The 14,902-nt window shown below is 40.3% G+C and overlaps 1 protein-coding gene across 2 annotated transcripts in view; it reads right to left on the bottom strand.

Annotated features, from left to right (window-relative positions):
• The window catches only part of ADTRP (androgen dependent TFPI regulating protein), a 449,162-nt gene that overhangs the window by 371,648 nt on the left and 62,612 nt on the right, over positions 1–14,902 (bottom strand). The window contains exon 2 of one of the 2 annotated variants that reach the window (XM_069218829.1): positions 7,788–7,922. The exons of the other annotated variant lie outside the window; for it this stretch is intronic. Coding sequence (XP_069074930.1) covers positions 7,788–7,922 — 135 coding nt within the window. The remainder of the gene's footprint in view (positions 1–7,787; positions 7,923–14,902) is intronic. 2 annotated transcript variants of the gene reach the window in all.

The raw sequence follows: 14,902 nt of genomic DNA, 5'->3' as shown, positions 1-14,902 counted from the left end.
CCACGTTGTGTTTTGGGGCTTTTCCTTTTGCGGGCGCTAGGCCTACCCCCACAAGTGAGGTACCATTTTTATCGGGAGACTTGGGGGAATGCTGGGTGGAAGGAAATTTGTGGCTCCTCTCTGATTACAGAACTTTCTGTCACCGAGATGAGAGGTAAAAGTGCTTTTTTGGCCAAATTTTGAGGTTTGCAAAGGATTCTGGGTAAGAGAACTTGGTCAGAACCCCACAAGTAACCCCATCCTGGATTCCTCTAGGTGTCTAGTTTTCAAAACTGCGCAGGTTTGCTAGGTTTCCCTAGATGCCGGATGAGCTACAGGCCAAAATCCACAGCTAGGCACTTTGCAAAAAACAGCTCTGTTTTCTTTGTGAAAATGTGATGTGTCCACGTTGTGTGTTGGGGCTTTTCCTGTCGCGGGCACTAGGCCCACCCACAAAAGTGAGGTACCATTTTTATCAGGAGACTTGGGGGAATGCTGGGTGGAAGGAAATTTGTGGCTGCTCTCTGATTCCAGAACTTTCTGTAACCAAAATGAGAGGAAAAGGTATTTTTTTGGCCAAATGTTGAAGTTTGCAGTGGATTCTGGGTAACAGAACCTGGTCAGAGCCCCACAAGTCATCCCATCTTGGATTCCCCTAGGTGTCTAGTTTTCAAAACTGCGCAGGTTGCTAGGATTCCCTAGGTGCCGGCTGAGCTAGAGGCCAAAATCCACAGCTAGGCACTTTGCAAAAAACAGCTCTGTTTTCTTTGTGAAAATGTGATGTGTCCACGTTGTGTTTTGGGGCTTTTCCTTTTGCAGGCGCTAAGCCTACCCCCACAAGTGAGGTACCATTTTTATCGGGAGACTTGGGGGAATGCTGGGTGGAAGGAAATTTGTGGCTCCTCTCTGATTATAGAACTTTCTGTCACCGAGATGAGAGGTAAAAGTGCTTTTTTGGCCAAATTTTGAGGTTTTCAAAGGATTCTGGGTAACAGAATCTGGTCAGAGCCCCACAAGCCACCCCATCTTGGATTCTCCTAGGTGTCTAGTTTTCAAAACTGCGCAGGTTTGCTAGGTTTCCCTAGGTGCCGGCTGAGCTAGAGGCCAAAATCCACAGCTAGGCACTTTGCAGAAAACATCTCTGTTTTCTTTGTGAAAATGTGATGTGTCCACGTTGTGTTTTGGGTCTTTTCCTGTCGCGGGCACTAGGCCTACCCCCACAAGTGAGGTACCATTTTTATCGGGAGACATGGGGGAATGCTGGGTGGAAGGAAATTTGTGGCTCCTCTCTGATTAAAGAACTTTCTGTCACCGAAATGCGAGGTAAAAGTGTTTTTTGGGCCAAATTCTGAGGTTTGCAAAGGATTCTGGGTAACAGAACCTGGTCAGAGCCCCACAAGTCACCCCATCTTGGATTCCCCTAGGTGTCTAGTTTTCAAAACTGCGCAGGTTTGCTAGGTTTCCCTAGGTGCCGGCTGAGCTAGAGGCCAAAATCCACAGCTAGGCACTAGGCAAAAAACAGCTCTTTTTTCTTTGTGAAAATGTGATGTGTCCACATTGTGTTTTGGGGCTTTTCCTGTCGCGGGCACTAGGCCTACGCCCACAAGTGATGTACCATTTTTATCGGGAGACATGGGGGAACGCTGGGTGGAAGAAAATTTGTGGCTCCTCTCTGATTACAGAACTTTCTGTCACCGAAATGCGAGGTAAAAGTGTGTTTTTGGCCAAATTCTGAGGTTTGCAAAGGATTCTGGTCAGAGCTCAACAAATCACCCCATCTTGGATTCCCCTAGGTGTCTAGTTTTCAGAACTGCGCAGGTTTGGTAGGTTTCCCTAGGTGCCGGCTGAGCTAGAGGCCAAAATCCACAGCTAGCCACTTTGCAAAAATCAGCTATGTTTTCTTTGTGAAAATTTGATGTGTCCTTGTTGTGTTTTGGGGCTTTTCCTGTCGCGGACGCTAGGCCTACCTACGCAAGTGAGGTACCATTTTTATCTTCAAATAAAGAGAAGGGATCGGAGGATTTTGTGGTCCAGTGTACACCCTCCAGTCAAACTGATAATATAATATAATACACTGTTCCAAAACTGGTGAACGGGAAAGGGGAGAAGTCCTGATAATCAGGAGCACAAGTCCTCACACACCACATTTGGTGTCATGCTTCATCATAGGACAGCTCCTCGTCAGGCCGGCACTGCAATGCCTGACGGGCACCCCCCGAAGGGGGGCTCTTTGCCGGAGATCTTTTAGTTAATGATGAAGCCGCGGAACCACATGTGGGTCCGAAAAAGAGGAAAGAAAAAAGACAAGAAGAGGATAAAATTGGCTCAAAACCCTCACTAAATAATTTATTGTTCGCTGTTGGGAATTGGTCAAGATTAAAAAAGTAGCGAGGGAGTGAAACAAGAGGTAATGCTCAGACACTCGTACAAAAATCAAGACAAAGGAAGACGGTAATTATCCGAAGTCCCTCAGTATAAGGTCAATATACGGTCGACATGTTTCGCGTCTCTCATGGTCCAACAGGATCCCTTGACGCTTCTTCAGGACCTATTTATTCATTGGACTTCTCCAATTGAAAACAAAGGAAAATTCATCAGCTCCTGCAACCTAACGCTCACAGTCAAGACGTCATTGGTCACTTACTAGAGGTAAACCGGACTGGCTTCCCTTTCCTAATAGTCACCCATCTCTATTTAGAGGAAGTGTTTCATGGGATCACGCAGGCCTGTTGCCCGGTTCACAATGAATTAGAGGTAAACCGGACTGGCTTCCCTTTCCTAATAGTCACCCATCTCTATTTAGAGGAAGTGTTTCATGGGATCACGCAGGCCTGTTGCCCGGTTCACAATGAATTTGTGAGGTTACCGGCGTGCAATGAGACACCTACCCCCGCGGCTGCGTTCCCGAATATTCGGGAAAATTCCATATTCGGGAACGCAGCCGCGGGGGTAGGTGTCTCATTGCACGCCGGTAACCTCACAAATTCATTGTGAACCGGGCAACAGGCCTGCGTGATCCCATGAAACACTTCCTCTAAATAGAGATGGGTGACTATTAGGAAAGGGAAGCCAGTCCGGTTTACCTCTAATTCATTGTGAACCGGGCAACAGGCCTGCGTGATCCCATGAAACACTTCCTCTAAATAGAGATGGGTGACTATTAGGAAAGGGAAGCCAGTCCGGTTTACCTCTAGTAAGTGACCAATGACGTCTTGACTGTGAGCGTTAGGTTGCAGGAGCTGATGAATTTTCCTTTGTTTTCAATTGGAGAAGTCCAATGAATAAATAGGTCCTGAAGAAGCGTCAAGGGATCCTGTTGGACCATGAGAGACGCGAAACATGTCGACCGTATATTGACCTTATACTGAGGGACTTCGGATAATTACCGTCTTCCTTTGTCTTGATTTTTGTACGAGTGTCTGAGCATTACCTCTTGTTTCACTCCCTCGCTACTTTTTTAATCTTGACCAATTCCCAACAGCGAACAATAAATTATTTAGTGAGGGTTTTGAGCCAATTTTATCCTCTTCTTGTCTTTTTTCTTTCCTCTTTTTCGGACCCACATGTGGTTCCGCGGCTTCATCATTAACTAAAAGATCTCCGGCAAAGAGCCCCCCTTCGGGGGGTGCCCGTCAGGCATTGCAGTGCCGGCCTGACGAGGAGCTGTCCTATGATGAAGCATGACACCAAATGTGGTGTGTGAGGACTTGTGCTCCTGATTATCAGGACTTCTCCCCTTTCCCGTTCACCAGTTTTGGAACAGTGTATTATATTATAGTACCATTTTTATCGGCAGACATGGGGGAACACAGAATAGCAAAACAAGTGTTATTGCCCCTTGTTTTCTCTACATTTTTTCCTTCAAATGTAAGACAGTGTGTAAAAAAGACGTCTATTTGAGAAATGCCCTTTAATCCACGTGCTAGTATGGCCACCCTGGAATTCAGAGATGAGCAAATAACCACTGCTTCTCGACACCTTATCTTGTGGCCATTTTGGAAATACTAAGGTTTTCTTGATACCTATTTTTCATTTTTTATGTTTCAGCAAATGAATTGCTGTATACCCGGTATAGAATGAAAACCCATTGCAAGGTGCAGCTTATTTATTGGCTCTGGGTACCTAGGGTTCTTGATAAACTTACAAGCTATATATATCCCGGCAACCAGAAGAGTCCAGCTGACATAACGGTATATTGCTTTCACAAATCTGACATCGCAGGAAAAAGTTACAGAGTAAAACGTGGAGAAAAATGCCTGTTTTTTTCACCTCAATTTCAATATTCTTTTATTTCAGCTGTTATTTTCTGTAGGAAACACTTGTAGGATCTACACAAATGACCCCTTGATGAATTTCGAATTTTTTTCTACTTTTCAGAAATGTTTAGCTGTCTGGGATCCAGCATTGGTTTCTCACCCATTTCTGTCACTAACTGGAAGGAGGCTGAAAGCACAACAAATACTGTAGTAAAAATGGGGTATGTCCCAGTAAAATGTCAAAATTGTGTTGAAAAATTAGATTTTCTAATTCAAGTCTGCCTGTTCCTGAAAATTGGGAAGATGGTGATTTTACCACTGCAAACCTTTTGTTGCTGCCATTTTCAGAGGAAAAACCACAAGCCTTCTTCGGCAGCCCTTTTTTCCCATTGTTTAAAAAAAAAAAAAAAATGTTGCTGTATTTTGGCTAATTTCTTGGTCTCCTTCAGGGGAACCCACAAAGTCTGGGTCCCTCTGGAATCCCTAGGATGTTGGAAAAAAAGGACACATATTTGGCGTGGGTAGCTTATGTGAACAAAAAGTTATGAGGGCCTAAGCGCGAACTGCCCAAATAGCCACAAAAAAAGGCTCGGCACAGGAGGGGAAAAGGCCTGGCAGCGAAGGGGTTAGGTGGCAAAAATCAAAAATAAAACACACAGAGAAATAGATCAGGAGACTATACTGAATTTCAGAGAGCTAAAGAGGGCTTATAAAAAATAGACTATTCTGGTGCAATTACCTCTTCAAAATACCAGCTGAAGGAAATACATTTTGCCCCACTCATAAATCATGTGCTATGGGTAATGAAAGTCCACTGGTCATTCAGAATTTCCCTTCCGGCATGATTGTAGTAATCACTGTACAATCATTGGTTCATGTAATGCTATGATAAGATGCATCAGCCAAATACATAGTGAAGAGTGATGGACATATGGCTAGTTGTTTACATTGAGTGGCGTCCTCAAGGCAGCAATTTTTGCAAAACAAGATTAGTACTTTTCTATAGGACTGGAGTAAGAATAGAAATAAGACATGGATTATTTTGGGGGAAGTTGCACATTCCCCAAATATTCTAGAACTAGAGATAAAATATTAAATAGCACCTGCCAGTCTCTACTATGCCCACTGCTGCCGTGAGGGGGGAGATGAAGGCAAGAAACTCCATCAACAGAGGACACCCAGTTGCCAGTCACCAAAGAGGAAATTATGAAAATAATCATCAGTAGGGGCTTTATATTCTGGGTTGAATATTGCACTGGGCCAGATATGCAGATTTTGACCTTTTCCCCCTTGTCTCTGCCTTATAATGAAGGAGAAGAAAAACAGAATCTCAGCATACACAAGTATGTGTTTAGGAAAAAGCAAGAAAGAAGCAAACATCATAAATAAAATCAAGATAGTCTTCACCTGGGGGACATTCTAAAGAAAACTTCAAAATAGAAAGTGTAAGCATACTGACAATGACAGTAAGCAAAGACAGACTGCCAGTCATTCTTTCACACCAAGTCCATGTTTTAAAAATCAAATTTTGAGATAACTATATGTTTCAAACACTAGCCACTGACTGTTGGTAGAAGGGCCTTAAAATTCTCTCCACTGTTCATAAAACTAATTCGAGGAAAGCCCAGAGGTACATTGAAAATCATGCCCCATTATATCCCCATTGAAAAACCTCTCATGAACCACACTGCTTTGGATTACCACAGAAACTTTAAATGAGACAAATTGTTATGAGTTCAAGGCCCAATATTGAGAAATGTGCTGAAACGGACCATGAAAGCAAAACTCAATTATCGGTACTTCAGCAAACTCCTAAAAAATGAGTTATGCTGACTGATTCTGAAATTATTTGATGTTTTCTACACCATAAGTACTGACTTTAAACTATACAGTTCTCACAAACAATTGTGCGATGATTTGCAAGGATGTATAAAACTCCTAAGTTAATAATTGAATAAATTGCCATCATTATCTCAGTACCAAGTATCATGTGACTTGCCACCCACTCAAAAATGCCTTGACCATGTACAACAAGAGGTAAGTATGAACCATGAAGATAGAATTGAGAAGAGGTCCATTGTGTCCTTGCTTCCCAACTTCCCAACGATATATCAATAAAGAGTAACACACCAAACGCATTGCCAATCTCCCTAAACCTACTGTGGAATCCTTCATAGGTCACATAAGAACTTTCACCTACTAGAAAATCTAGTGGCAAGCTTCATCGAGTCCGCACCCAGCTACCTAGTGTGACGGAGTGGGCTCAACCTAGGATTCCAAGGCAGCACTTTCTATTCTGCAGAGGGGTCTAAATCTAAAGTTAAAAGTACCTATTGGTACCCGTTATAAAGAATTTCTAAGTTTTATTAGAAAGTGTTTCCTGATAATCTTAAAAACATTTAGCAATGCTTTTGGAGGTAATTAATTATTATCTTCATCATCTCTAGGTCTACGTGTTTCAGCCAGGTTGTTACTTATACTTATACAGGTCAATTGGCTTTCTTCTTGGCCAGAAAATATGATCCCTCTTTTGTTTGTTTGTTGTTTCAAGGGCTGTTCTCCTACTTGGAGTTTGTTATCTCATGCCTGCACTCACTCAGTTGCCCACAAACCATACTGGGTGTTTACCACTGGTCAATATATGTAGGATTAAGAAGAGATCATATTGTTAAATTCTCACATAGCTTAAGTATTATTCTGTGAAACATTCTGTGAACATTGCACACCAAAGATTACATTACTCCGTCAACAACTGTGACCAAACTGCAAGTAAAAATAATGCATTTAAACCCAGAAATTCCAAATACAGTTCGGGGGCATTTCCCGGAGCCCTTGTGATAATTTTATCAAACAATTTGCAATCCATCCATGCACAACGCCTGTTAATTTGTGACTCCAATGTAAGTGTACTAGATACATACATTGTGAGTCTCCAACAGTGCATATGAAATGCCAATAGTGTGTATTTAGTCTCTGGATTAGCACAAGTCATTTAGCATGCAGTTCATAACACACCAATATTTCATATACTTGCCAATATGATTTGTTTAACTTCTTAGGTGGTTGGAGGTGGTGACTCTTATTATCAAATTATGAAAGGGGAAAAACAAATGTACATTAAGTTTTATAGTCTGAAAATGAAAGAGAATCTCACTGTGTGGCCCTGCTCCATCCCCTCACCCTGCATACTTTGTCAAAAATCATGCCTGACATTTCTCTTATTCCTTATACACCCAGTCCTTCATGTTTTCTGCTCACATTGTATCTGACTATATCAATTGTTTGTGCACCTTTATTAATATTTTGCCAACAATTTAACATAAACTTTTGTGCTAGATTCAAAATGAGAGCATTCAGTTATCATGGCTAACATAATATGCACCATCAGCTCTTAATTGAGAATGTCCTTGGAATCTGAACTGTTGGCTTCTGTTAGCTGAATCAAATATTAGAGAAGCGTCATTACCGTTATATCAATGTCCAGAAATTAGCTTATTGACTACCATTAGAAATAAAGCACTTTGCAACAATAGGCAGGACAAGAAAACTCACCATGGCGACTGGAAAAGCCAGGACAGAAAAAAGCAGGTCTCTGCATGATGTAATGAACTTCACACCTCTCAGTTTGCCTATTGGTCTCAAAAGATCAGCCAGGAGAGCGTTTCCGTAGAAAACTGTCTGCAAAAGCTAAACAGTGACAATGAACATAGTGAGATAAGGTCATCCATTCCTTTGAAATGACTAAGTGAGCTAAATGAAGTGAAAGCACCCTGTTGCAAACGCATAATAATGTTTTAGTTTTACGTATGCATTGCCCTGTAATGCACAATTTGCACTCTGCATGATAAGCCTACAAACTGGTTGACCACTGGAATGTATACTCAAAGGCCATGTATACATTCACCAGGTAAGTGAGCATTTGTAAATCCAGATCAAACATTCTGTGCCCAATCAACCAAAGGCTTTTATGTGTATGCGACATAGTACTTTTATAGTATCATTGTTAAATGTAATTCACATATGTAGTGGAAGAGATCTCTGCCTATACCTGTTCTATCCACCATGTGTTTAGCTCTAGGCCATGATCACGGTGAACTACACACAAGTATGTATACATTTTTTGATGTATATGCAAGATTGGTAAGCCAAAGAGACAGGAAAATTAGGAACATCTACTACAAGATGGGAAGAGGAAAAAATAAATTAAGGAGGGCCACAAGAAAGGACATGCAAACACAAAAACTTGGAATCCTGATCCTGTCTCAATCTACTGTTTGAACCTGCACGGGATATCCTATAGGAGAGAGAATGAGCCTGAAAGTAGTCTTATGATGAGAAGTATACAGATGGTCTAACTATACGGAGTACCCTGGTTATGGTTTGAGACTGTTTGTAAAGTCAGGGTACACAGACTAAGGATGTGAGGATATCCTCTAATGTGGTACCATTACTATCTTCACCCTTCCACAATAGACGAGGAAGCAATTACTTCCTTTATATCTTAAACTCTAACAGCATTCAACTTGTAAGAAATCTGCCTTTTCTGCGTGGTCACCTCAGATGTTTTGCCTTTTGCTAGCTTTAGAACTCTGTGCATTTTAACATTGCTAACCAGTGGTAACATGCCTGGGCTCCACCTTCAAATATAGTTGAACTAGCATATTCCTTATTGATATATTTAACTTACTTATAAGTCCCTAGTATATGACACAATGTGTACCCAGGGTACTATTGGTTTGTAACATCTACCGTGCCATCCACTGCAGTGACAGTGTAAAACATGTCTTCAGCCCTACCATTATAGCCTAACTGTGACAGTTTAAACACTGCAATTCAGTCTGTCAAAATAAACCCTTTAGACAGGTCAAAACATATCTTTTAAATGATAATACGTGACTTGTACAAGGACCTTCTAGTCTACAAAGCAGGGAGCATGGTATTTAAAAGTAGGACATATAGAAATTTAATGTTAACATGCCCTTACAGTGACTAGCAACCAAAAGCTATTTTTTTTACAGTGGGAGGCCTACCTGTCCAGTGTAGAAAACCAGAGCACAGATTAAAAATCCTAATAAACAAGTATTTTTAATAGTTATAAAAAATTTGTTTTAATGGTGAAGTTGGAATTGTAATAAATATCAAGGAAACGTAACATTTCCCTGCCTGAAGTTCCTGGACGCTAATTTGTCTTGGCTCTCAAAAGTCACCCAGTCACTGATTAGTATATGAACAGATGTGAAAAAGGTGTGACATGCCCCCTAATAAAAAACAATAGGCTGCTCTGAATGAGTAGAGATGATCCTCACATAATATGCAGGGTGGGGACTGTGAGAAACCTTTTTGGTATTATAGTATCAAATCCTGCTTCAATGTCAAATTACGCTTAACAGATCTGCTGAGGTTACATATAACACTTGAGGGTACATTTGAAAGACAGAGAACTGAATGCTAATATAATTATTATGTATCCACTGTCTGGTTGCTGCAAAGCCTGCTTTTGATCTACCAGGCTTCTGTCACTTGGCTTTACATTTAACATTGACACCTTGAGAAGAAGGGAAATGGGATGCCAAAACAATTCTTGAATATCCACTGTCTGGTTGCTGTAAAAACTTACTTTTATTCTACCAGACTTCATCGTCTGTGTTTTTTGTGGGTACAATGGCTGCACCAAACTAGATTTTAGTGTTAGATGTGGGAGGATACTAGGATTACCACAGTAAAATTCCAACCCTCAGAGCCCAAGTATGGTGTGGCCGAAGACTTTCACCATCTTGAAAATGACAAGAGGGGGTCAGGGAGTGTTGTCCCCGGGAACCTTTACCCCATTGGTTAGGGTATGCTTAGATTCATTACCACTCACTAGCTCATGCCAAGCATAAATGTGGCTTCTCATGAACCCACTTCAGACCACTCTTGCACTTAAGGAAGAACAGAAGAGGGCTTAACCTGATCTTTCCTGTACCCAGACAAAGAAGTGGGCTTCAAGTATCATAGGGATAATCGCATGTGCAAGCTACAAAAATACAATAAGCTATAAGGAGGTCTTTCCTCTAACTGTTCAGCTGACCAGTGACAACTGGACCTGGGCTGGACTCTGCTATTGGCCTCCGCCTAACACCCTTGAGTCTCTAAGGGCCTCCCCTAAGGTCTTGGTGGGGCTTTAGAATTGCACTCCTATGGTGGATTGGGACCTTAAAGACTAAATTCAGAAGGGGCACCTTCCTGCACAAAAACAATTCTGAAAGGCTTTTCCCTCTTTCTATGTGTGCTGCAGAATGCAACACACAAAAAGAGGAAAAAAATGAGGAGAAAAAAATATATTTCTCCTCGTTACACCTATACTGGGGAGACATATCTTTTTGGCACATTCCCAGGTTTAGAAGGTCTTGTAAAACTGGGAATGCATCACAAACCATGGGAGTTGTGCGGGAACACCCACAAAACACCCATGGAATGCCTCCCTGGAGCAGAATAAGGCAACGCAGCAATTTGTGCAGCCTTGCCTTACTCCATATTTTTGAGGCCATTCAAAGCCACGCAAAGTGGCTTTATGTGGCTTCAAGAATATGACTTAGTGATGCATTGTGTATGCATGGGGTAACCCGCACATAAATCTGACCCTAATTATATAGCATGAGTTCACTGAACATGTCCTTTACAAAACTCACTTCTACTCCTAGTTTTAAAAGTATAGCTTCATTCCCTTCCTCTAAATTAGTCAAATCACATCCATCATTATCTTTTTATGTTTTTGTTGAACCTACAGTTAGGTTACTGACAATGTTCACAAATTTTTTAAAAAATCAATATATCTCAGACAAAGACATGCTTTTATATATACAACATAACACTTGATCATATAATTTCACCTTAGTAATCGTTTTCATAAGTTCACTGTATTCTCAGATCCCTCAAAAGTTGCGTATGCTATGTTTCCATTTCCAGGGACACTTCCTGGATAATCTCTAATGCAAGTTATACCTGAATGTATTTTTTAATGTTATTATTTCATTTACCATGTAATGTTTTCATAGATTACAATACTAAGGAAGTTTTAAATATACTGTAAGCCACAAAATACACATCTCACTTAAAATGGGACATCTGGCAGTCATCTTAAATCAGATTCAAAATATCTCTACTTCCCTCACACAATGATTTAGTGTTTCCTGGATGTCATTGATGATCTCTGCATATCAAAAAAATAAAGAACGCTTTTAATGCTTGATGTAAATGTCACAACATCTGAAACTATCAAACGTGAAAACATTTTTGTGAATAAGTTGATTCAGTTTTCTTATCTACAAAAGACATTTCCAAATTATAGCTTGGATATCCATATTGTGCACAGTCTTTTGCCTCTCCTGACCTGCAAAATCATCTACACATGGCTTCCATAAATTGTTTTTTTTTTTAAATGAAGTACACAAACAGTAACAGTCACCAACCTTTCAGAGTACTAGACAGCACCACTCTATAGCTTTCTATTCTATTATCAAAGCACTAGATTGCTCTATATTCAACTTTGGACTCTTTTTCGTTCAAGGTAACAAGGGGTGTGGGCTACAACTGAACTCAATCAATGTTTTGAATTCAATGCTAGCAAAGCCAGTTCTCTGACTCTCATTTGGACATGCCTCATTTCACACACAGAATGAAACAATATTTGTTTCTCCACCCATATTAAATAGTCATGGGACCCAACCTTGCGTCTGTCATCACTTCAGTCCAGATCACCTGCACAAATTGAAAAATTCAAAAATTAGCACGCAATGCATTACTGTACACGCATCTCTGCCTTGTTATCCTTCAACAGATGAAAGCCACCGCGTATCTACTGTATATTCCAACACCTTACATGTAGCCAGTAAGAAATCCTATTCATCAGAGCAAAAAGCAACAGCTATAATATACAGCCAATGTAATCTCACACTGAAAACCCAACAATAACAGAGGACAACCATCATTCATGAATAACAAAAATCCTATACCAATTCTTACTTTCACCCCATCTTTAACATATATTTCCATGACTTTCTTTCAAACTCATAACCTTGCATACTAAAGTCCAGATTCTAGAGACTATTGGACTTTTTTTAATTTCAACTCATAACTTGAGGCCTGATGTACTAAGATTCCTGTTAAGAAATCATACATTGCATCAAATAAGGATTTGATTCTGTTAAAATGGATTCGGTAGAAGTGGGTGCAATTTGTACACCAACTTCTAATAAATACATTAGTATTTCACAAACCATCTTCCGTGTTAATAGGTTGATTCACAAAATACCAATTCATAGTGGGTCACAATTCGACCTACCTCATCATTATGCATTAGATAGGTCACACATTGAGACCATCTATGATTGGTTAGAGTCACAGGCATGCTGGCCAGTTGGGGTCAGCAGACCACCATATCTGTTATTACTTTTATATAACTAATTTTTTTAGCTTTTAAGACAGACCCTGTTTACCTAATAAGTAAAAGGGATTTGTTTAAAAAAGAAAATGAATACTTTTATAAACATTTTTAAGAGCAGGCAGTCTTACCAGGGACCTCCTTCCCATTTGCAAATGGTTACCACCAATTTTGATTTTGTTGTGAAATAATATAGTTTTGTGACTGGATTTTGGTTGCAACACATTAATACATATGCTAAAAATCAGAAGGGATTCCCCTTTTACACCACACTGCAATCCCCGAATCTGTATTTATTCCAAAGCCCAAATTGTGATTCTGTAAAATGTTACTGAATCACAATTTGAGTTTTGTACAAATAAAAAAGCAATTTTGAGACCGCAGAGGCTCAAACTTGACCTTTGCATCGGTAAAATCACTTGGTTCGTGAAGCAAATCCTTTTGTTTTCACTAAACCACAAATTTAAATTTAAATTTAGGTAGTGTTAGACATGGCATCCTTGGCATGGTTTTCCCTGACCTTTTGCCTTCAGACTTCTTGTTTTGCTGACCTAGTTTTTGCTGGCTTTAGCACTCTGGGCACTTCACCACTGCTAACTGGTGCTAAGGTGCATGTGCTCTCTGCCTAAAACATGTTAACATTGGTTTATTCATAATTGGCAAATTTAATTTATGTATATATCTGTAATAAAGTACACTACCTGTGCCCAGGGCACTGATTGTGCCCCAGACTTAAGTGGCACATTCTAGAACTTCCCATCACAGAAATGTGAGGAAAATGTTTTTTAGTAAAAGTTTGACGTTTGTAAGGGATTCGGGGTGAAACAACCTGGTGAGAACCACACAAGTCACCCCATCATGGATTCCCCTATGTGCCTAGTTTTCAAAACTTTACAGGTTTGCTAGGTTTGTCTGGGTGTCAGCTCAGATAGGGCCTAAAATCCACAGCTACACACTTTGCAAAAAACAGGTAGGTTTTGAGTGGACAAATGTGATGTGTTCATGTTCCATTTTGGTCCATTTCCTGTTGCAGTCACTAGGCCTACCCACAAAGTGAGGTACCATTTTCGTGGGAGATTAGACTAGTAGGATAGTTTTTATTAGGAATTTACTTGTTTTGCATTTGTGCCTTCCAAATGTAAGCCAGTGTGTAAGAAAGAAGGCATTTTGAAAAATACCCTCCAAATCATATGTTCGTACAGATACCCACAAATTCAGAGATATACTAATAACTTCTGTCCCTAAATTCCATATCTTTTCAGTTCAGAAACACACGGGTTACCATGTTTAACCATATGAACTGGTCTATTCTCAGTACACAGTTAAAAAATATTTTACTGTGCAGCTCAGATGTTGGCTCTGGGTACCTTGGGTTCTTGGAGAACCTACAAACCCTATATATCGCCTCAACCAAAATAGTCTATCAAATATAATGGTTCATTGCTTTTCTAAATCAGACATTGTGACAAAAAGCTAATGGTGAAAACACTGTCAAAAATGGCTGTTTTTTCCAACTCTTTTTCAATTTTTCTTTATTTAAACAGTTAGGGTCTGATTTAGAACTTGGCGGATCGAATACTGCACCGCAAGCATGACGGATATCCCGTCTGCAGTACTACGATCCCCATAGGACATAATGGGAGCGGAATATGGCGCACTGGATATCCATCACGTTTGTGATGCAGTATTCTTTTCCGCCAAGGTCTAAATCAGGCCCCAAGTTTCTTTTGGAAAATCTTGAGGGCTGTGCAAATATGACCCCTCTATGAGTTTGGAAGTTTGTCCACTTTTCAAAAATGTATAACTTTCATGGATCACCCTTAGGTTTCTCACTGGTTTCACCACAAACTGGAAGTAAGTTGAAAGCACAAAATATGACAAATGGGCTACCTCTTTGAAAAATGTCAAAACTGAGATTAAAAATTAGTTTTATTGATTTAGCTCTGCATGTTCCTGAAAGCTGGAAAGATGGTGACTTTAGCACACCAAGCTGTTTGTTGATGCCATATGCTATATTTTGGCTATTTTCTTGGTCCCATTCGGGGGAATCCACAAACCCTGATGAAGTTTAGAATCCCATGGATGTTGGAAAAAAGGATGCAAATTTGGCACAAGTGCCTTATGTGGACAAAACTTTATGGAGGCCTAAGCATGAACTACCCCAAATAGCCAAAAAAGGGCTCAGCACTAGGGGGAAAACACCTGGCAGTCAAGGGGTTAATACATTTGGGCCTGTATTCATTAT

Source organism: Pleurodeles waltl, chromosome 2_1, assembly GCF_031143425.1.
Source record: "Pleurodeles waltl isolate 20211129_DDA chromosome 2_1, aPleWal1.hap1.20221129, whole genome shotgun sequence".
Classification (NCBI taxonomy): Eukaryota; Metazoa; Chordata; class Amphibia; order Caudata; family Salamandridae; genus Pleurodeles; species Pleurodeles waltl.
Note: the sequence above shows the minus strand (reverse complement) of the source record. Positions and strands in the feature narration are given on the sequence as shown.